Below are 21,725 nucleotides of genomic sequence, written 5' to 3' on the forward strand. Positions count from 1 at the left end.
CCGAGCCCCCAGTTCAGCTTTAGTGCAGTAAGCAAAGCTCTGCATGTATAACCATTGGTGCAACATTTGCAATTTAGCAGCATTAAATTACAAAGACATTGTCAAAGTCCCTGACTCCCTGATAATTTACAATTTAGGCATTTAGCAGACGCTTAATCCATGTAATACATCAAATACATAAAAATAGTCATCATGAATCATACATAGGCCTAAGCTAAGAACCTAACAGTGGAATTTCTATAATGAAACTATGCATATACACTATAGAGTGCTACGTCTACATAGGAGCTATTTAAGTTACATAAATTGAGCCTATGCATACGCCTGTAAGGTTGTCGAGGCTAGGGCAAGTGCTACGGCAAGTGCTATGGCCTATGAGCTAAGATAGAGTCTGAAGAGGTGGGTTTTCAGACTACGGCGGAAGATTGGGAGTGAGTCGACATTTCTGATTGCTATGGGAAGTGCATTCTGACAGTTTGCAGTGCCAGTACAATATAGCATGGGTGAACCAAGTGGTGTTGGAAGAAGTAATCAAATGTTTTGTAAAAGTAGTATCGACTGTTACGAGTAAAAGGCCTGTATTCAAAATTTACTTGAGTAAAAGTTCACAATTATTGGCATCAACACTTGCACTTACAGTACCAAAATACTAACAATTTGTCAACTTACACTACTTGACTGAATGTATTTTGGTGTAAGGCATAGTATAAAATGCCGTGTCAGTTAGTCATCCTTTCTTTTTTTTGCTTGTACTTTCAACCCAATATCTCTCAAGTTTTAGAAAAAAAAATTATCAGAATTTTATTGAAAGGATAGCCCCTTGAGATGTGGCATCTCACAAGCAGTTGAGTAGACCAGCCTACAAAATTACTCTCTTCAGTTCACGATTGACATAATTGATTTCAAACTCCACTACATTTTAACTAGAGGGATCAGAACTATAGCCAAGTAAATGTAAAACATCACTAATTGTGGATATCTTGTATAATTGACCAGGTGTTTTAAGTTATGGGCACGCTAGCATTCAGTGATGTGTCTTTGTTAAAATTAGTGTTATACTTATACTTACTTTGTTTGGGGTCTCTCCGGTACTTTGGTGAACATAGCAAAACATAATAGCGAATAAGCAACTAAACCAAGAAATTAAAACCTAGAGATTATTGATTGATTTGATGATAAATTTGTTCATTTAAATTTAATTTGGCCTTTATTTGATCACATTAGTCCTGTGCAGTTAAGAAGTGTCTCAAGGCAGCAGCATAACATTATGACAAAGAACAAGAACAACAACAACAACAAAAACATTTCATATCATTTCCTATTCCGGTTAGGAAAAGAGAAGAGAGTTTGTAGAGCGAGACAGAGACAGTGTTATAGATTATTAACATAGTTCTGTGTCAGTCGGTGTTGGGTATAATTTCTGTCTGGCAGAAGCCTTATATGATATCTCATCTTTACTCATTGTTCAAACCACATTGATACAAGTATATCAATTATTATCATTATTATTTTCAGCAAATATTTTAGAAAAATGTTTATCAAAATATGTAGTAAAATCTTTGGTCTTAAATTATATACACTCTTGCTGATATTTGCCCTACTAATAGACGTCCAAACAAGCAATCTCGGAAGTCACAAATGAGTCCAACATTCTCAGTCTTAAAGTGGCAGGAAGCTCAATGGGAGCCGCTTGGCAGACCATATATTATAGATTTCCTCAGTACATTCTTGGGTTAATCTTTACGGCGGTGGTATGCAAGAGCAAGGCCATGCTGTCTGTCTCTTGGCCAACAGAAGGCCCTTTCAAACCCTTATACAGACTTAGAACAATCTGTGTTGATGTAACCACGACTGGTCCAGATGATGTGTCAGTCATCAGGAATGGCTTCGTCCATCCACTTCATGTAGGCCACACTGCCTTCCTCCACCAGGAAGCTGAGGAGCTCTGGGTTCTCATAGGGGTGGACAGACCTAGTGACGACACAGACCTTTTTTGTTGACATAATAATAATAATAGATTGTATTTTTATATAGCGCTTTTCTATGCACTACGTGCCTACAATGGTCCATTCATTCATACATTGGGAGATGAATCGGCGAACAGACAACGCCAGCGTCCTCACTTCCCACACCAATGGTGGCAAGGTGGCGTTCAGTGTCTTGCCCAAGGACACTTCGACATGTGGACAGGAGATGCCGGGATTCAAACCACCGACCCACCACAGGATCATTGGACAACCTGCTCTACCTCCTGAGCCACAGCCTTCCATATGTAGCAGAGTGGCTAAAAACCTCTAACCTGACTCCGCCAGATGGGGCAGCAGAGAGTACAGCTAGAGGCGGGATCAAGGCAGCACTGTGTATGCCTTGATCCCGCCTCTAGCTGCCGCTGATTGGCCAGGCCGTTTTGTGGCCGGAGCATCAAGTCTGCCTGAGAGTTCCCAGATGGGAGCAGGAGGGGGGAACCCAGTGTACTCTCTGCTGCCCCATCTGGCGGAGTCAGGATAAAAAACATCAGCCTGATGGCCTAAAAGTCTAATATCTTCCCCGAATAACAGGGATATCCCTTTGGTGGCTTAGTGGTTAAGATGTTGTCTTTCCACGCGGGAGACCTGGATTAAATATATATTCGATACAACCCCAAGCGTTTATGTACGCTAGTGGCCTGGCAATTCCAACCTTTACGAGTTAACCTCGTTGAACCTGGCATCTCTACAGCATGTATACAAATCAAAATTTTGCACAACTTTGAGAAATAGCTCAAATAGTCACTTTGTTTCAAGTATGACTGTGAAACGTTACAAAAATACCCTTTTATTTGTGTGTGTGTTTTTCACCATTTTCTCCCCAATGTTGCCGTTACCAATAATACCCACGTACATCACAGGCCCTGTCCTGCAAACCACCACAGTTGGTCTGGGGAGGCAGCCATAGATATTTAACCCATTCAGGCCTGACGTCGAAATAAAAAAACGTTCGCTCTGAAAGAATATATATTCAAAGATTTGTGCCGCATTTTCACGATTTTTCAAAAATAGCAGACCTACAAGCTCGTAGCACGCCACTTGGTGGCGCGCTATGAGCTTGTAGATCTGCTATTTTTCAATAGCTAAAGTATAGAGAGTATGCACATGCTTAAAGTGAATGGCACATCGAGTGGCAAATCGAGTGGCAAAGCAACATGCAAAGTGAGTTTAACATTGTTTAATGTTGTTTAATGCAATCAGATAAGACTTTTCTGTGTGGATGTATGGGCTGTCAAGGCCAAAAATTTGTTGCCACTCAGTAGGCGTTCCTGCATAACTTCCTGGTTTGATGATGATGTCACATGCATACCCTCTATAACATAATGCTTAGTTAAAACACCAAAAGAGGATCCCGCCCAGAATGGGTTAAATAGATGAATAGATGCCTCATTGGCCGCTGCGGTTCGTTGGAGCGATGTGTGTGCAAAAGGAAGTGCTGAAGGCGCGCTGCGTCGCTGCCCAAGTGACGTCACTCATGTGACTCCTCCATGTCTCTCGCCGCCACTCAAGTGACTACTGGTCTATCGCAGCGCGTCTTTTCCGGGACTTACGCACGCAAAAGCTCTTCCGCTATGCTTTGCAAGGAATCTTGGGAAAATGTTGCCCCCTCTCTCGAGGACACACGCCCCAGAGCCGGAAGAGGCCTTTATATGTCTATGACGGCATATTACATTATATACATTAACCCATTTAGGACTGAGGCCGGTTATAAAAATAAAAAAGAGTCGTCTAAATAGTTTTCTGGAAAACCTATGTTTCTACTTTCTATGTCAGTGGTGCTCAACCTTTTTCATGTCAAGGACCCCCAGAATTATCTGTATTTGGCCGCGGACCCCCATCTGAAAATATGTTGTTCCAGGGACCCCCCTATAGAAGCAAAGATTTGAGATAAAAACGTTCAAAGATTTGCGACACATTTCACGATTTTTCAAAAATAGCAGATCCTCCAGTTTTCTGAAATAAATATTTTCACGATTTTTCAAAAATAGCAGACCTACAAGCTATGAGCTTGTAGATCTGCTATTTTTCAATAGCTAAATTATAACATAATGTTTAAAACACCAAAAGGGGTTCCCGCCCAAAATGGGTTAAGTATAACATAATGCTTAATACACCAAAAGAGGTTCCCGTCCTGAATGGGTTAACCACTTCAGCCCTAGCCTATATACATTTCGGCCATTTGAACATAGCCGATCTACAAGCTCACAGTGTGATCTACATTGTGAGCTTGTGGATCTGCTATTTTCAAAAAGATTTGTATACATTGTATTTCATTTAAAAACTTTTTAAATGGGACATTCTGGTGATTCTGCATAATGAGTACTTTCTACTTTTGGTACTTAAAGTAGATTTTGATGCCAATACTTTTGTGTTTAAGGTGACATTCACACCAGAAAGCTTTACTGAGATTCAAACAAATCCTGCTGCGCATTGTCCGAAAGTTCGCTTCGTTTGGCAGGTGTGAAGGCTCATTCGAATCCTAATGCGCAGCAAAGAACCGCATTCTACTCCGCCCAAAAACGGGGGTTTCACTTCGCTTCCAAACGCACTTGATTTCGATTCGGTGCAGGTGGGAATGCAATCCGTAGCAAATAAAGGAAATGAAGCAAACTATCATGTGGCGGATAAGGAGCTAAACACAGTTGGAGACGGAGAAGGGATATTCATTTTACGCAGTGCAAAGATGTCCCGTTATCATGTGACGTGGTCAAATAAGGAGACCGAATTAAGCCCTCATCGAAATATGAGGACAAGCACATTAATCTATTGCTTAAGGAAACACATAAAAAACACTGCAGTGTACAGAATATTCTGTCTGTCTGTCGTGCGTGTCTGTCTGTCACTGTGTGGGGATCCGAGTGGAGACTTTCTTCATCTTGTTTAAATATAAATACTTCAAAATTAAAACACATGTTTAGCTCAGCATGATCTATAAACTGTATAGCTAACATGGAATATGCATAATAATTGTGATCGGATCATCAATGGGACTCTGGGAGTAGGCTATCTATACTATTGTAAACTTCGGATCATTTTGCGCTCCCGTCTCCGCTGTGCCTCGTTCATGTGCCCAAAAAAAAGAACAGTGGCGCGCACACACACACACACACACACACACACACACACACACACACACACACACACACACACACACACACACACACACACACACACACACACACACACACACACACACACACACACACACACACACACACACACACACACACACACACACACACAGTAAGTCCCCGACGACACACTGCTTCCGTTACTCTCACTTTACGTGAAAAGTCTATTTTTTAACATCGGCTTCTGAACACATTGATAAAATTCCCTGCTACGTTTCCTTGCTGCGCCTGACACAGCCAGTGTGAAGGCAAACCGCATCAAATTAAATATGCAAGAATCCAAATTCTCCGCCCATACGCATTTGAGTCTACCGAAGTATTAGGTGAGAATGTGACCTTACTCAAGGGTTAGGGTTAGGCTACATTTTGAATTCCGGACTTTAGTCCACATTGCAGCATTGACACTTTTTACTTTACTAAGAAATGAGTACTTTCCCCACCACTGCATCCCCTCAAAAGAAAAAGAAAAAAAATAATTGAAAAAGAAAAAAAGGAATGGAAAAAAAGTTAAAGGAAAACAAGGAACAGACTTTATATTGCCGCCGGTATGAACTCACCTCACATATTCCATGATTTTCTGGATCCTGGAGGTCTTGGTCTTCACCAGCTACAACGGGAAAGACATGTCAATTTGCTGTGAAGGCAGTGGTGTGCACAGACATTTAGAGGGGCAGGTGCTCAAGTAGAAAAAAGGGCACCTTGTGCAGCGCGTGGAACCGGCCGGTTGCCTTAACCCATTTTGGGCGGGAACCCCTTTTGGTGTTAGCATTATGTTATGCTTTAGCTATTTAAAAATAGCAGATCTACAAGCTCAAGCTCGCTACAAGCTTGTAGGTCTGCTATTTTTGAAAAATCAAAGAACGACTGACATAGAAACAGCTTTTTCAGAAAACTGTCATTTTTAAACAGACATTTTTAGAATCTGATCTCAGGTCAAAAGAGATTTTAGGACCTAAATAATATATTAGAAGCTTAAAAGAATTGATCAATATCACCATGGTCCACATACTGTACAAGTGTACTGTACACTACAAAATAAGAAAAAAAACAAAAAAAGGGCACATTGCCAAAAGGGCAGAGGTTGCTCTAGCACCCCTAGTGTCTGTCTGTGCACGCCACTGGTGAAGGTCAAACTACTATATTACTGTACTATGCATGCTCTTTGATCACATTAGAGCGCTGCAGTGCGCTTACTTACCATTAGGATTTCCGTTGCATCTTGGACTTCCCCTTTCCAATAATACCTTGAGAAGAAGCAAAGACCACAATGCATTAGAGAACTGCATTATTAACATGTATTACACGGCCCGGTTGAATGCTTGATTCCGATTCGGTCAATCACTGAATTCCGCCGTGTGTAATGTTTTAATAATGACTGCTGACTGAGCTCATTAACAGACTGCTGTCTAATCTAAGACTCGGAGCACCTGTTGCGCGGTTACTTATTTATTAAGCAGCCGTGTAGTAAGTGGGAAAATGGTGGACGAGCCGGTCATTGTTGAGAAATAAACCCCTTCAGGGTGATAAAGAACCCTCCGCTATCACCCCGGGGTATGCGGGGTCAGGAGTTAGTTACCCCTGACCTGTCCTTGACACAGTCAAACTGGTCCCCTGCATATTCTCTGGTGTAAACCTGTCTCCATGCATAGTAGGGCCTGTTGCTCCTTTTCACTGTTTAGATAAGTGGTAGATTAGGTTTGTTATGAGTGCCATGAGTTCCAACATTTTAAAATAGAGTATTCGCGAGATGATTTATTTCCGTAGTCGGAAGCTTGCGGGAAGGTACCGAATTGGTATCGTAAGTGTTCCGATACCAATATGTTGTACTTTTACTCAAGTCAAATATTGTGAGTGTTTTCTAAATTATTGCTACTTCTACAACATCAAAGCAGCTGCAGCTTAAGTTTTCCACCACTGACAAAAAAAAACAACTTTGATAGGACATCGTATTTCCCAATGTCATTGCTCAGTTACCCCTCCGTACTTTTCAGCCAGGGGGTGATGTTCATTTGAGTTTATGCATTAACAGGTATGATAAACCATGCATACCAACATTATGCTCACTGTTGATGCAAGCCAGCTCTTTGTTCCTAGTGTTTGGGGGGACACCAATGAAAGCATTTATATGCGGCCAGATCTCCTCAAATGTGGTTTCCAAGGCAACGAGTACTGAGAACTTGTGAGAAGTAGAGCAAAGAAAAGGAAGTGTTTGTGTGTGTGTGTGTGTGTGTGTGTGTGTGTGTGTGTGTGTGTGTGTGTGTGTGTGTGTGTGTGTGTGTGTGTGTGTTTGTGTGTCAGTCGGTTAGTCATTAGTTTGTTAGTTTGGTGAGTTAGAAAGAGAGGGTGCGCCTGAGCAATGGGATTGCTCAGTGGTAAAATGGTGCATTTATATAGCGCCTTTATCCAAGGCGCTTTACATATATTGTGCATTACATTCACCCATTCACACACACATTCATACACCGATGACAGAGGAAATCATGCAAGGCACCAACCTGCACAATTAAGGGTTCAGTGTCTTGCTCAAGGACACTTCGACACTAACTCTGGGGAAGCCCGGGTTCGAACTGCGAGCCTTGCGGTTCCCATCCGGCCACTCTACGATACCCCTGAGCCACCGCCGCCCGTGGAGTGGAGTGCTAAACCACAAATCATTTATATTGTATAGCCTAAAACAAAATACTCAAAAGGTAGCACATCCAGCGCTCGAGTGGTGCTGGAACATTGGTAAAGTAGCTGCCCACCAACAACGGAGTCTGGGGGTTCGAATCCACCGTGGTGCATCCGGCGTTGTCAAGTGTCTTTACGAACGCAAGCGGGGAGAGTGATAATTGTTACTGCACGTAATCTCACGGGTCGGGAGGCGGCATCAGCGGGGAGTGTTGGGCGGGAGCTTAGAATATATATTAATAGAGACGGAACCCGGAGGAAACTCTGAGGCGAAATGGACATAGTGGCCGAATTTGTCATTGCAGCTCGAGCCAGCGCTGGTCCGTTGACTATCATTGCGCACGTTCATGTTATTGGGTCCATGACACGTGAACGAATGTTTCATACGTGAACGCGCGCAAACGGCGCAATGATAGCCAACGGCAGCGCCTTTGAGCAACTTAATGCAAGTGGATGGGAGGAGGAATCCGGTGCCGTCTCTATTAATATATACTCTAAGGGCGGGAGGAAAAGGATGCTGGCTCTTTGACGTCCTCCTGGTGGCCGAGGGTTCCTCATTCAATGGCAGGTGAGCCAGTAGGACACAGCGGCAGTGACAGCAACACACAGAAATGTGTGTGTGGGGAGGAAATCATTCACATAATGACTATTAGGACTAAAAAGGGGGTACAAGCAAAAAAGGAGAAAAACAGGAGTAGATTTTAAGCCCAAAAACATTGCGCATGAACATGCAATGCAGATTTAAATTTAGATAGCTTGGAGACATTGTTGCACATTCAGAAATACTCAATGGTAATTCTGCTTGAGTACTTGAGTAACATTTTGAATGTTGGACTTTCTTCCACCACTGGCGTCTGGTCAGTGTGAAGGGCTGTAGGAGAAGACCAGAGAGTAATTGGATCTGACTGGCATGTCTCAGCTTCACTGGACTTCATGCATTTTGGATGATTCAGCGAGACAGAGCAGGGGCACAGACAGACAGACAGACAGACAGACAGAAGTTCTGGCGTCCTGCCAGGCTAGTACGGACTGGCCGTGGGCAGGGTCACACCTCACAACTCTCTGGTGCCCCACTTGGAAAGAGACAAAACAAAGCGAGAGTGTGAGCTGAATGGAAAGGTTGAGAGAGACGGACGGACGGACGGACGGACGGACGGACGGACGGACGGACAGACAGACAGACAGACAGACAGACAGACAGACAGACAGACAGACAGACAGACAGACAGACAGACAGACAGACAGACAGACAGACAGACAGACAGACAGACAGACAGACAGACAGACAGACAGACAGACAGAGACGTCTCAGGATCAAACATGACTTACATGGTGGAGGTCTTGGAGAGAATGTTAATGCTGGCTGCCATCTTTCTCTCCATGATCACCCTGCAGGCAGATGCAGTGACATAAAAAAGAGAAAGAGGGTTAGAAATCAGCCATTCAATTGACACCAGTCGTCGTTTTCAAAGTGGGGACCGGGGATTCTTCACTATCTCCCCAGCTACATTACTAATATACTAAATCTAATCAAAACAAAAAACATCAAGGGGTCCGTCCCTGATGAATTAGGGAAATTATATGACACAATGCTTTATAACGCTAACTAAAAGAAGTGCTTCGTTACAAGTTTCTATGAAGAAATTAAATTTACATATCAGGCAACAATGGCTACTTTCAAAGACCTTCTCTCTCTCACTCTCTCTCTCTCTCTAATTCATTTCAAAAGGGACACCGTCAAAGCCAGTGTGAAATAAAACAATCAAAACTAAAGCAATACATACATACTGTATATGCACAATTGAATCAAAATAAATAAATGATTAGATAATTAGAGTCACATTGCAATCAAATAATTGAAACAGAATTTTGTTTTATCTTGTGATGAATGAATAGTATAAAACAAAGAATAGCAACAATTTATTCAAAGTCATCTGTTCCGTTTGTATTTACAGTGGTTCTGCATACCAAGATCGACACAGCTGTGCATGATTAGTAGACTTTTAAGGTGGTCATCCACATCCTTCTGTCACAGGTATAGAAATAAATACAAATAAAAATGCTTTTTTATATAACATTTTAGCTGGAGACAGAGAGACATACATTAATGCTCAACTTTGCTCAACTGTGAACATTTTTTAACAAAATGTTTTTTTTTAAACAAAATGTTCACACAAGAATAGAGACACTAGGTTTCATGTATGGTCATGAAGTGTGGGTCATGACCGAAAGAATAAGGTCGCAAATACAAGCGGCCGAAATGAGTTTTCTTTGAGGGGTGGCTGGCATCTCCCTTAGAGATAGGGTGAGAAGTTCAGTCACACGAGAGAGACTCGGAGTAGAACCGCTGCTCCTTCGCCTGGAAAGGAGCCAGCTTAGGTGGTTCGGGGCATCTGGTTAGGATGCCTCTCGGGCGTCTCCATAGGGAGGTCCTCGACGAACGTCCCACTGGGAGGAGACCCCGGGGCAGACCAAGGCGCAGTTGGAGGAAACACATCGACTCACTGGCCTTGGAACGTCTCGGGATCCCCCAGGAGGAAGTCACTAATGTTGCTCTGGAGAGGGAAGTCTGGAGCACTCTGGTGGAGCTGTTGCTCCCCGCGACCCGACTACGGATAAGCGGTTGAAGATGGATGGATGGATGGAAGTAGGTAGGAGTGGCGTGTTGTTGGCATCACACAACAAGAAACAAGGTTGTCTATCTACAAACCCTGCTGCTGTGTTGTTAGGGTACATTGTTGTACTTCAACCCGGCAGATACGGGAGGTACTAATGTTTGTCATTAGTCATGCACCCTTGAATTAGCCATTGATTATGTTCTGGCCTGCCATCTAATTTGGCTTAGAAAACAAAGCTATAATAATAGCTAAAATAATTGAAACAGAATTTTGTTTTATCTTGTGATGAATGAATAGTATAAAACAAAGAATAGCAACAATTTATTCAAAGTCATCTGTTCCGTTTGTATTTACAGTGGTTCTGCATACCAAGATCGACACAGCTGTGCATGATTAGTAGACTTTTAAGGTGGTCATCCACATCCTTCTGTCACAGGTATAGAAATAAATACAAATAAAAATGCTTTTTTATATAACATTTTAGCTGGAGACAGAGAGACATACATTAATGCTCAACTTTGCTCAACTGTGAACATTTTTTAACAAAATGTTTTTTTTTAAACAAAATGTTCACACAAGAATAGAGACACTAGGTTTCATGTATGGTCATGAAGTGTGGGTCATGACCGAAAGAATAAGGTCGCAAATACAAGCGGCCGAAATGAGTTTTCTTTGAGGGGTGGCTGGCATCTCCCTTAGAGATAGGGTGAGAAGTTCAGTCACACGAGAGAGACTCGGAGTAGAACCGCTGCTCCTTCGCCTGGAAAGGAGCCAGCTTAGGTGGTTCGGGGCATCTGGTTAGGATGCCTCTCGGGCGTCTCCATAGGGAGGTCCTCGACGAACGTCCCACTGGGAGGAGACCCCGGGGCAGACCAAGGCGCAGTTGGAGGAAACACATCGACTCACTGGCCTTGGAACGTCTCGGGATCCCCCAGGAGGAAGTCACTAATGTTGCTCTGGAGAGGGAAGTCTGGAGCACTCTGGTGGAGCTGTTGCTCCCCGCGACCCGACTACGGATAAGCGGTTGAAGATGGATGGATGGATGGAAGTAGGTAGGAGTGGCGTGTTGTTGGCATCACACAACAAGAAACAAGGTTGTCTATCTACAAACCCTGCTGCTGTGTTGTTAGGGTACATTGTTGTACTTCAACCCGGCAGATACGGGAGGTACTAATGTTTGTCATTAGTCATGATTTCAAACTCTCTTTGGATGTCTCTGATCTGTGGGAAGTATGTTTGTGCCTCTGATGTCTCCCGTACAGATGGCCGCTGGGTGCGTAGTGCGTACAGATGACAGGTAGTGAGAAAGAGCTCTCTCTACGTCTGGTGGTAAGTTACTGGTAAGGTAACTAGCCAGAACTCATCTACATGCAGGCTGCAGCTAAGACTCTACAGCGGGGAGCAATATTATATACAGAATGAAAACTATGTGGGTAAAACATATTTTTAAATGGGAAAGTATCGCTCCAACGTGCTCAACAGAACCGACATCAAAACACTTCAGCATGTGTGATCAAGTATAAATTAGCCTCAAGGCTTAGACACAGTAAACACTACAGCAGCGTTAATCAACCGCGCCGACTCAGGGGTTGACATGTTTGCCTCGAGCCAATTTGTTTTCTAAGCCAAATTAGATGGCAGGCCAGAACATAATCAATGGCTAATTCAAGGGTGCATTAAGACTGCCTTAAACAATAGTAACTATATTGGCAATTTAATAATTAGGACGTGTGTGGTATAATAACGACATACTGATAGTGTAAGATGTGTAAGGAAAATGTTACAGGTGTAGAAATGTAGATAAAAATGCTTGTTCATTAAAAGGTTTTATATATTTTTGAGTGGTGCAACCACTCCCTTATGGAGTTATGTGTGTGGGTGGCTGGGTGGCTGGCTGCCTTAGTGGGTGCCTGAAAGCACGAAAACAGCATGGTTCTTTTTCACCACCTGTGCGCAACCTAACACACACACAAACACACACGCACATATTAACTGTATATATGATGATTTTGGGTGTGTCAGTACAGTACAGTGACAGTACAGTACAGTACAGTACAGTACAGTACAGTACAGTACAGTACAGTACAGTACAGTACAGTACAGTACAGTACAGTACAGTACAGTACAGTACAGGGACCGGCACACGCTAACTCTGTCATTTCTCAACCGTTTCAGACACGGGGCGGCACGCCGGAACCGGCCCGGCCCCCTGGGCGCGTTCCTGGGGGTCTGGAACTCCCCCCCCCCCCCGGGAACCCCCACACAGAGTTGCACCACTCACTTCACACAGGTGTGATTTTTTAATTACATTTTTACCTGGAGACAGAGGCATACATTCATGCACAACTTTTCTTCTTAGATACAGAGAGAAACTGTATACCCGACTAGAAGCATTCTTCTAGTCGGGTATAGAGTTTCTATTTGTACAATGCCTTATAGCCTTACTGTAGGTGGGACTGTCAGATATTGTAAATCCTTAACAAAAAATGATTTGCCAGGCCGGGCCTCCTGTTGCCTACCAACACCAATTTGTCCTGCAGGTTGGCTGTTTTTTTAACAAAAAAATGTTCACCCCAGAATAGGAACTGCAGGTTTCATGGGGACAGGGATATCAAAGGGGGTTTCAGCCCCTGCCCTTTTACCCATCTGTAAAACAACTGCCCTTTCCAGACCACGAATGCAGCATTTACTATGGTGAAAGGAATGCACATGCCCCTCCTTTCCTTGCCATGCCGGAAGGCAGCATTCAGGAGAATTGCTTTTTTTTCCAAAGTCTCCTGAACGTGAACACAGTATTTTGCGTTGAACACATTTGTTTAGAAATCCATGTCGTTACACCGCATCTCCACTAGGTAAAGAGTGCTGGGTTGCACCCCGAAAATAGCTGATCTACAAGCTCGGGTGCAGTACTTAGTTTAGACAGTTTTTGGTTTAGTCATTAGTCCTACAACTACAACCTATCTCAAACCTAAACCTAACCTCCCACGGGGCAGCACACCTAAACCTAACCTTAACCCTTGTCTAACCAATGACTAGTCTAAACTAAGTATGCACCCCACAAGCTCTCAACGCGTCGCGCTGTGACGCGTTGAGAGCTTGTAGAGCTGCCATTTTCGCTATTTTTGTCCAAAAGTGCCCTCTTAACGGGATTTCAGCCCCTGCCCCCTCTAACACTCTCTGCACGCCCCTGCATGGGGTTAACCCATTCAGGGCGGGAACCCCTTTTGGTGTTTTAAACATTATGTTATAATTTAGCTATTGAAAAATAGCAGATCTACAAGCTCCTAGCGCGCCACCGAGTGGCGCGCTATGAACTTGTAGGTCTGCTGCTTGAAAAATCGTTAAAATGTGCCTCAAATCTTTCAGAAAATTGTCATGATTTAGAAAGAAAAAAAAAGAAAATTCGACGTCAGGCCTGCATGGGGTTAAGTAAGTAGGTACGAGTGGTGTGTTGTTGACATCACACAACCATAAAAACAAGGTCGTCCACCCTCCGTACAATGCGCTATACCCCTGGGAGATGGATTACCGACTAACTGGTTTAGAACCGTGTATCCCGTTAGACAAGAACTATATTAAAAAGAGAAAAAAAAACCCATATCAAAACACATCAGCTAGTGGGGGAGGAGGTGCATCACTCTAGTAACAACAGTGGTAGAAAGTAACTACATGTACTCAAGTACTGTAGTTTAGTACAATTTTGAGGGATTTCTTACTTTACTGGAGCATTTACATTTACAATTTTACTTCTACTTCCATTACATCTCCGAGGCAAACATAGTACTTTTTGCACTACAATCCATAACTTTAAAGTCACTAGATAATACAATTTTCCAATAGCCGATCCACAAGCTCACAGATCTGCTTGTAAACTGCTATTTTCAAAATATTTGTATACATATGACAGCTTGTGAAACATGGAACATTCCGGAACAATGGAACATTTATTTCTGCATAATGAGTACTTTACTTTTGGTAGCCTACTTTAAGTATTTTTCGATGCCAATTCTTTTGTACTTTTAACTCAAGTACATTTTGATTACCAGACTTGTAACAGAGTGTTTCTACAATGCAGTATTGATATTTTTACTTAACCCATTTTGGGCGGGAACCCCTTTTGGTGTTAGCATTATGTTATGCTTTAGCTATTGAAAAATAGCAGATCTAATAGTAGGTCTGCTATTTTTGAAAAATCGAATTACGACTGACATAGAAACATAGCTTTTTCAGAAAACTGTCAGGATGTAGAAGACATTTTTAGAATCTGATCTCAGGTCAAAATGGGTTAAGTATATTTCGATGCCAATTCTTTTGTACTTTTAACTCAAGTACATTTTGATTACCAGACTTGTAACAGAGTGTTTCTACATTGCAGTATTGATATTTTTACTTAAATAGTAAAAAAAAAAAAAAAAATAGACTTTTTCCACCACCGCACTCTGGCAGCAGTATAAAAATATATAGTGTATTTATCCAAGGCTATCATGGTGGTTCCATCTGGCTGGAGGTTTTCCGCCAGATCAGATCAGATCTGCTGAAGGTCAGCCAGATGGAAACATAATGATAGTGCAGAATAAATAAGAGTTTATTTTTATACTGCTATACAAGAGCGATGCACCTCCTCCCTCTCCCCCCTCTCCCGCTGATTGTTATGGTATATTTCAGGGTTGACGTGCTTAAATGGTTATCTGTAATGATTCACTCTCATCTGTGTAAGTAATATAGTGTAGATATACTTGGTGTGACGCACGCCATGGTCACTGCTTTACCAGAACACTGGACGACCACTGATGCATTGAGATGCGTTTACTAAATGTTGCATTATTTATGGGACTGTTTCCCAAACAGTGGGTCAGGAGAGTCAGGACATCATCTATGGGTCACGGACCAATTTCTATGGGCAGTGCTTTACAATGTGCATTACATTGTAATGCATTCACGCATTGGTAAATGGTGCATTCATATAGCGCCTTTATCCAAGGCGCTTTACATAGATTGTGCATTACATTCACCCATGCACACACACATTCATACACCGATGGCGGCGGAAACCATGCAATGCACCAACCAGCACATCAGGAGCAATTAGGGGTTCAGTGTCTTGCTCAAGGACACTTCGACACTAAGGGGGAGCCTGGGTTCGAACTGGCAACCTTGCGGTTACCATCCAGCCACTCTACCCCTGAGCCACCACATTCACACACAATGACACGCCGATGGCGGTGGAAACCACGCAAGGCCCCAAACTGCTCATCGGGAGTGGTTAGGGTTTCAGTGTCTTGCTCAAGACACTTTGACAGTAACCCAGGTCAGGGAATCGAACCGGGAACCATTCCGATTCCCAAGTGGCCGCTGAGCCACCCGCCCCAACTCATCCACATTGCAGAACAACCATGATGTCATGTTCCTGTGTGGGCTTGCTTATACCATGTTCCCTTCTACAGTAGATTGCTTATGACTCATATCTCCTGGCCACGTAATGTCACCAGTATTGTTCACCGTGTCGTGTGATACTGCCTGCCTGGTGTTATATTGTTCTCAGAGCTGGCCACTCATCTCAATCATCACTCACCGCCCTCTTGGGATTCTAAGGGTCGGCTAAATTCACATGACAGATGTTCTAACATTCAAGGATACACTTCATCTCTTTGTACTTGCTAGAGCACTGACGTTGTTTCCAAGTGTTGGCAATTCATTATTATTGGGGACCGGTCTCCAAAACGATTTAGATTAAATGAAAAGCAAGTATTTATGAATGCTGAAACTGTAGTAGGATATACACTGGCTCGGTTACACCATATCACTGAGTCAAAACAGCAATCTTATATTTATACACTTCTATCAACATTACAGTTTATTCAAGAATTTCAAGTATGATCTACTGTACAGTGTACACATCACTGTTTCTCAACGTAGGGTCCGGGGACCACCAGAGGTCCAAATGGACCTTTGCATGTCTTTAACTTTGTGTACAAATGGGTCCATTTAAGAGTTCACAGCAACCTACCTAGGAAGCTGTAAGTTGGTGTGTGTGTGTGTGTGTGTGTGTGTGTGTGTGTGTGTGTGTGCGTGCGTGCGTGCGTGCGTGCGTGCGTGCGTGCGTGCGTGCGTGCGTGCGTGAGTGCGTGCGTGCGTGCGTGCGTGCGTGCGTGCGTGCGGTGTCAACAGATGACGGTACCTGCCGATGTCCTTGGCTGCCTGCTCGTTGGGACAGTTGACGAGCAGGACAGAGTGGTGTCCTGGCAGGTAGCTCCCGGTGACGGCAGCATGGAGCTGGACACCCACAGACCACAGCCCAGGGTACATGGACGCGCACAGGACCACAAGCTGACACGGGTGGAGAGACAATCACAACTGCATGGGACAATTCACCTCGTCACCATTACACATTTCACTCGAACCCACTTAACCCATTTTGGGCAGGAACCCCTTTTGGTGTTAGCATTATGTTATGCTTTAGCTATACACTGACACCACGGCGCGTAATCAGCGCCTCAAACTGTGACTCCGCCCACCCCCGGGGGAAGTTGTGATTTGCGCTCATTCACTGCAATGCAATTTGCGGCATTTTCAAAACAATATTGAGCAGAGTAGCGATTATCAAACGTATTATCCTATACGTATGAAAGATCTGTTGCCCGTGGACAAGGCACGCTACCTCCGCAAGTTAGATAGCATCGGCATAGATGTTTGTCCGTATGTGATTAAGGATTGGACCAAGTTGCATTGGCAGCCATAGAAAATTCTTACCCCAGGCTAAAACCGGATGTGACGTTTTTGGGCGTTCCTGTCTAGCGTGGTGTCAGTGTATTGAAAAATAGCAGATCTACAAGCTCATAGCGCGCCACCGAGTGGCGCGCTATGAGCTTGTAGGTCTGCTATTTTTGAAAAATCGAAGAACAACTGACATAGAAAGATAGCTTTTTCAGAAAACTGTCAGGATGTAGAAGACATTTTTAGAATCTGATCTCAGGTCAAAATGGGTTAAGCCATATCAATTCCGTCATGCCACATGTTGAGCTTGTATGTAGATCGGCTTATTTCGCCTTTGGAAAATGAGATAAACATTTTAGGAAAACATTTGGAACATTTTGGAAATCATCTCTGTCGGGTGGAAAAATAATACGATATAGATGTAGATCGACAAGCAGATCTACAAGCTCGAAGCGCTGCGCGCTACGTTTCGAGCTTGCAGATCTGCTGCTTTTGATGCATTTGTGTGACGCTTGTAGTGTGATAGAAGAAATGTGATAGAACAAGTAGGGCATAGAAGAAATGGAGATAGAGCCCAACAGCGACACAATGTTATGAATATGTTCGCCTAGAGCCTATTGGCATTAACCCATTTAAGCCTGACGTCGAAATTTAAAAAAACAATCTTCTAAATGGTGACAATTTTCTGAAAAACCTCATGTTTCTGTATCAGTGGTGCTCAATATTTCATGTCAAGGACCCCCAAACATGATATGTAATTGGCCACCGAACCCCATCTGAAAATATGTTGTTCCAGGGACCCTCCCAGAAGCAAAGATTTGAGTTAAAAACGTTCGCTCTGAAAGAATATATATATTCAAAGATTTGCGCCACAGTTTCACGCTTTTTCAAAAAATAGCAGACCTACAAGCTCGTAGCGCGCCACTCGGTGCCGCGCTATGAGCTTGTAGATCTGCTATTTTTCAAGTATAACATAATGCTTAAAACACCAAAAGGGGTTCCCGCCCAAAATGGATTAACCTGACTCCACCAGATTGCGGCAGTATTGAGTCCACAAGTTCCCTCCTCCTATACCTTGATCTGGTCTCTCTCAAGCAGAAACGATGAACCCGGAAGCAGCGGGACAAAAATCGGATATCTCCAATAATAATTTTGAGTTGTAGTCCTGTTAGGTTGTGTTTACATGTGCGCTGTGGCACAGCTACAATACGTCATCCATCAGTCTGTTGATGCTGCCTCTAGCGGCCGCATATCGCTCCGATCAGAACTGGTTCGGAGTAAGTACATCATCTCTGCCTGAGAGAGTCCAGATGGGAAGCAGGAGGAGGAAATCAATACTGCCACCATCTGGCGGAGTCAGGTTATATTGGCATGCCCATTGCCTAAAAACGGGGACACTAGGCTGAAAGTGGTTAACCCATTTTGGGCGGGAACCCCTTTTGGTGTTAGCATTATGTTATGCTTTAGCTATTGAAAAATAGCAGATCTACAAGCTCACAAGCTTGTAGGTCTGCTATTTTTGAAAAATCGAAGAACGACTGACATAGAAACATAGCTTTTTCAGAAAACTGTCAGGATGTAGAAGACATTTTTAGAATCTGATCTCAGGTCAAAATGGGTAAATAATCCACAAGACGTCCAGTAGTAACCGTGAGTCAAGGTGAAGTTTGTTTGTGGCTGGTCAAGAGTGAGGTTAGGTATCAGTATCACGTATCGTGATTCTCTAAATGATTTACCTTGTACTGCTATTGGGTTTTTGTTCTGTTGGTTATATTTTTATTTTATTTCTTAAAGCAGTGCAATATGTACTTTCCTCCTCTTTTCTGTGCAAGTGCTGGCATGTTTTTGTATTAACCCATTTTTACCTGAGATCAGATTCTAAAAATGTCTTCTACATCCAGACAGTTTTCTGAAAAAGCTATGTTTCTATGTCAGTCGTTGTTCGATATTTAAAAAATAGCAGACCTACAAGCTCGTAGCGCGCCAGATCTGCTATTTTTCAATAGCTAAAGCATAACATAATGCTAACACCAAAAGGGGTTCCCGCCCAAAATGGGTTAAACCATTGAGCTAATAGATCCTGCCTGCTTGCTCAGGGGATAAATTGAATCTTGACCTCCAGGTCAAAAAGTGTCAGATCCTGTGTCTGGGTGAGACATGTCCAGTGTTGCATTGGTGATTCGATCTCTGGCCGTACGCTATTGTAGTGACGTCATGCGCACGTCGCTTAACAACTTCAGGTCACACCAGACCAGAGCCTAGGTGTGTCTGTAGCCTGGCACAGCCAGCCTTTCAGGTCACACACACCAGAGCCTAGGTGTGTCTGTAGCCTGGCACAGCCAGCCTTCCAGGCTAAGGTGTCTGGGTCACACACTGGGTCCTATGTTAATTCACGCTGTGTAAAAACTCTGCACTCTGCAGCCTTTGTAAACTATGTTGAGGTGTGTGAACTTAAGGTTGTTTTTAATCAATGCATGTGTGTGCGTCTGCGGCCGTGTATGTGCTCCTGAAAAATCTTTGGGTGGATGCCGTGGTACCCCGTGCAGTGACCGATCAAGCAACACTGGACAAGTGGACATGACCTTTGACACGATCTGAATGTCTCAATAGAGCAGGGACTACCACAAAAATTGTATAATAATAGTAGCCTATATTAACAACATAGCCTACTCTACCACACACACAGATTGGATACATTTTCATTTTATACATTTAAAAATCACACCTGTGTGAACTGAGTGGTGCAAGGTCTTATATAGCCTGATCAGCTGTGGTCTGACGTAATGTCAGTGACCATAGTAACCATGCTCATTTTATATGGGTCCCACGTACAGGTACACGGGTACACGTACAGGTACACGGGTACAGACAAAGCTGGTTGTTGGAGTGGTTTGCACCACTCAAAAAAGTAGTAGTAATTTCTAACCTTGTTTTGTGCTTTAGTTATTATAATAAATCAATAATCATCACCATCACCATCATCATCATCATCATCTAGTGCTCTCAGGAATGTCATAAAATGATGCCACCTTCTGTTGCAGCTAAATGAGTAGAGGGGCCTGTTGTTCATGTAGTTGTAGTATAAGCAATTTAAAATGTGCTTTCTTTCTGCTTCTGCTTATGGATATACAGTCTCATGGTAATCATGTGCATGCAGTATCTTGATGATGTCAGCCCCATGCATACATCATCCTGTCAGTGGGTGACACTCCTTAATGCTTAACAACATCAAAGCCTTGCTCTAGACTTTGAAACATGAATCTGTTGTTAAGGATATATACATTATTGACCTACACACTACAGTATACTGTATTATAGTAGACTGTGGTGGACATTCAGAGCAACAGCCTAATTAATAAGACATTATAAATGACTGATCTACACAAACTGATTGTAATATGCTACAAAAACATCCTTTATTATAATATAATAAATGATGTTTAGTAGGCCTACTAATTGTATTAGTTTGGTTAACTTAACCATAACAATGGTGTGGAGATTCAAGGCAACAATTTAACATTCACTGGGTGGTTAATTAAATATGCTGTAAAAAAAAATCTTTCCAAAATGAGAAATCCCAACAAAACTATGAAGCCCATACAATTCTTATTAGTTAGTTTAGTTGCATGGTAGGGGCTATACTTACCAAACAAAATATAAAAAATCTTAAAAACAGCGAGCGAAGGTTGTAGTGGGAGCACCATTCTTTCAGATAACATCGCTGGTACATCCACTCCATGATCCTACGGACGGCAGCCAGACTCATTCCGACACTCACTCTGTTAGAAATAAGCTGACAGTCTGTCTGTGAACTTGTTTGTATTAGGCTATTCCACGCACGCGACGACAGTTACTTTAAATAGTCATTATTTCCTTATGGCACGCAGTAGCAAAGTCCAAATGTGAAAGAATAAACAAATAAAGTTCACTTTGTTAATAGATTGAGTGTTATTTCCATAGACTAGAAGCAGGTCTGTCTGGTTGTGGTTTGTTTGTACTTCGTCGTACAGCCGAGTCGCGCGACGAAAATGGAAGATCCGCAAGCTCACGGCGAGGCGATGCCGCGACGCGCTGTGAGCTTGTGGATCTGCTATTTTCGGTGCGCGACGGAGAGTGGGATACATCTCTGTCGCTGCGATTGGTCGCTTAACACTTCCTGCACGACCCCCTGTCCAATCAAAGGGCTGTGAATTTCTGCCACAACTCCTCCCCCCTCCCCAGGCCTGGCTGGGTCATAATCGGCTTTATTGTTTAATAAACAGAAGTGCTTTTTAGTAGGACAGCTTTAGAATAGAATAGAATAGAATAGAACATAATAGAATAGAATAGAACATCCCTTTCTCACAGCGAATGCCAAGTTATTTTTCACAATATGAAAAATGTGAAATTAAGCAGTCATAATGTTATGGTTGCAGAAAACATTTGTCTATAACAGTGTTTATAAAAAAAACAATATTTTTAAACAATGTATCCCTGTCTTTCCCGATATGACATTTTCTGTAAATGCCCATTACACACTTTTCACACACACACACACACACACACACACACACACACACACACAC

The 21,725-nt window shown here is 42.9% G+C and overlaps 1 protein-coding gene across 5 annotated transcripts in view; it reads right to left on the reverse strand.

Moving 5' to 3' along the window:
* Positions 1–1,194: 1,194 nt before the first annotated feature.
* The window catches only part of LOC306939993 (protein CutA homolog), a 139,130-nt gene continuing 118,599 nt past the window's right edge, over positions 1,195–21,725 (reverse strand). For 3 of the 5 annotated variants that reach the window (XM_079524857.1, XM_079524858.1, XM_079524861.1), the window contains exons 3-7: positions 16,625–16,773; positions 9,158–9,217; positions 6,357–6,402; positions 5,716–5,765; positions 1,195–1,971 (exon numbers count right to left, since the gene is read on the reverse strand). In XM_079524857.1, coding sequence (XP_079380983.1) covers positions 1,869–1,971; positions 5,716–5,765; positions 6,357–6,402; positions 9,158–9,217; positions 16,625–16,773 — 408 coding nt within the window. In that variant the 3' untranslated portion in view covers positions 1,195–1,868. Of the gene's footprint in view, positions 1,972–5,715; positions 5,766–6,356; positions 6,403–9,157; positions 9,218–16,624; positions 16,774–20,806; positions 21,197–21,725 lie in introns of those variants that run through there. The other 2 variants (XM_079524859.1, XM_079524860.1) reach the window with 2 other exon arrangements.

The sequence above is a fragment of the Electrona antarctica genome (genome assembly GCF_951216825.1).
Source record: "Electrona antarctica genome assembly, chromosome: 16".
Taxonomy (NCBI): Eukaryota; Metazoa; Chordata; class Actinopteri; order Myctophiformes; family Myctophidae; genus Electrona; species Electrona antarctica.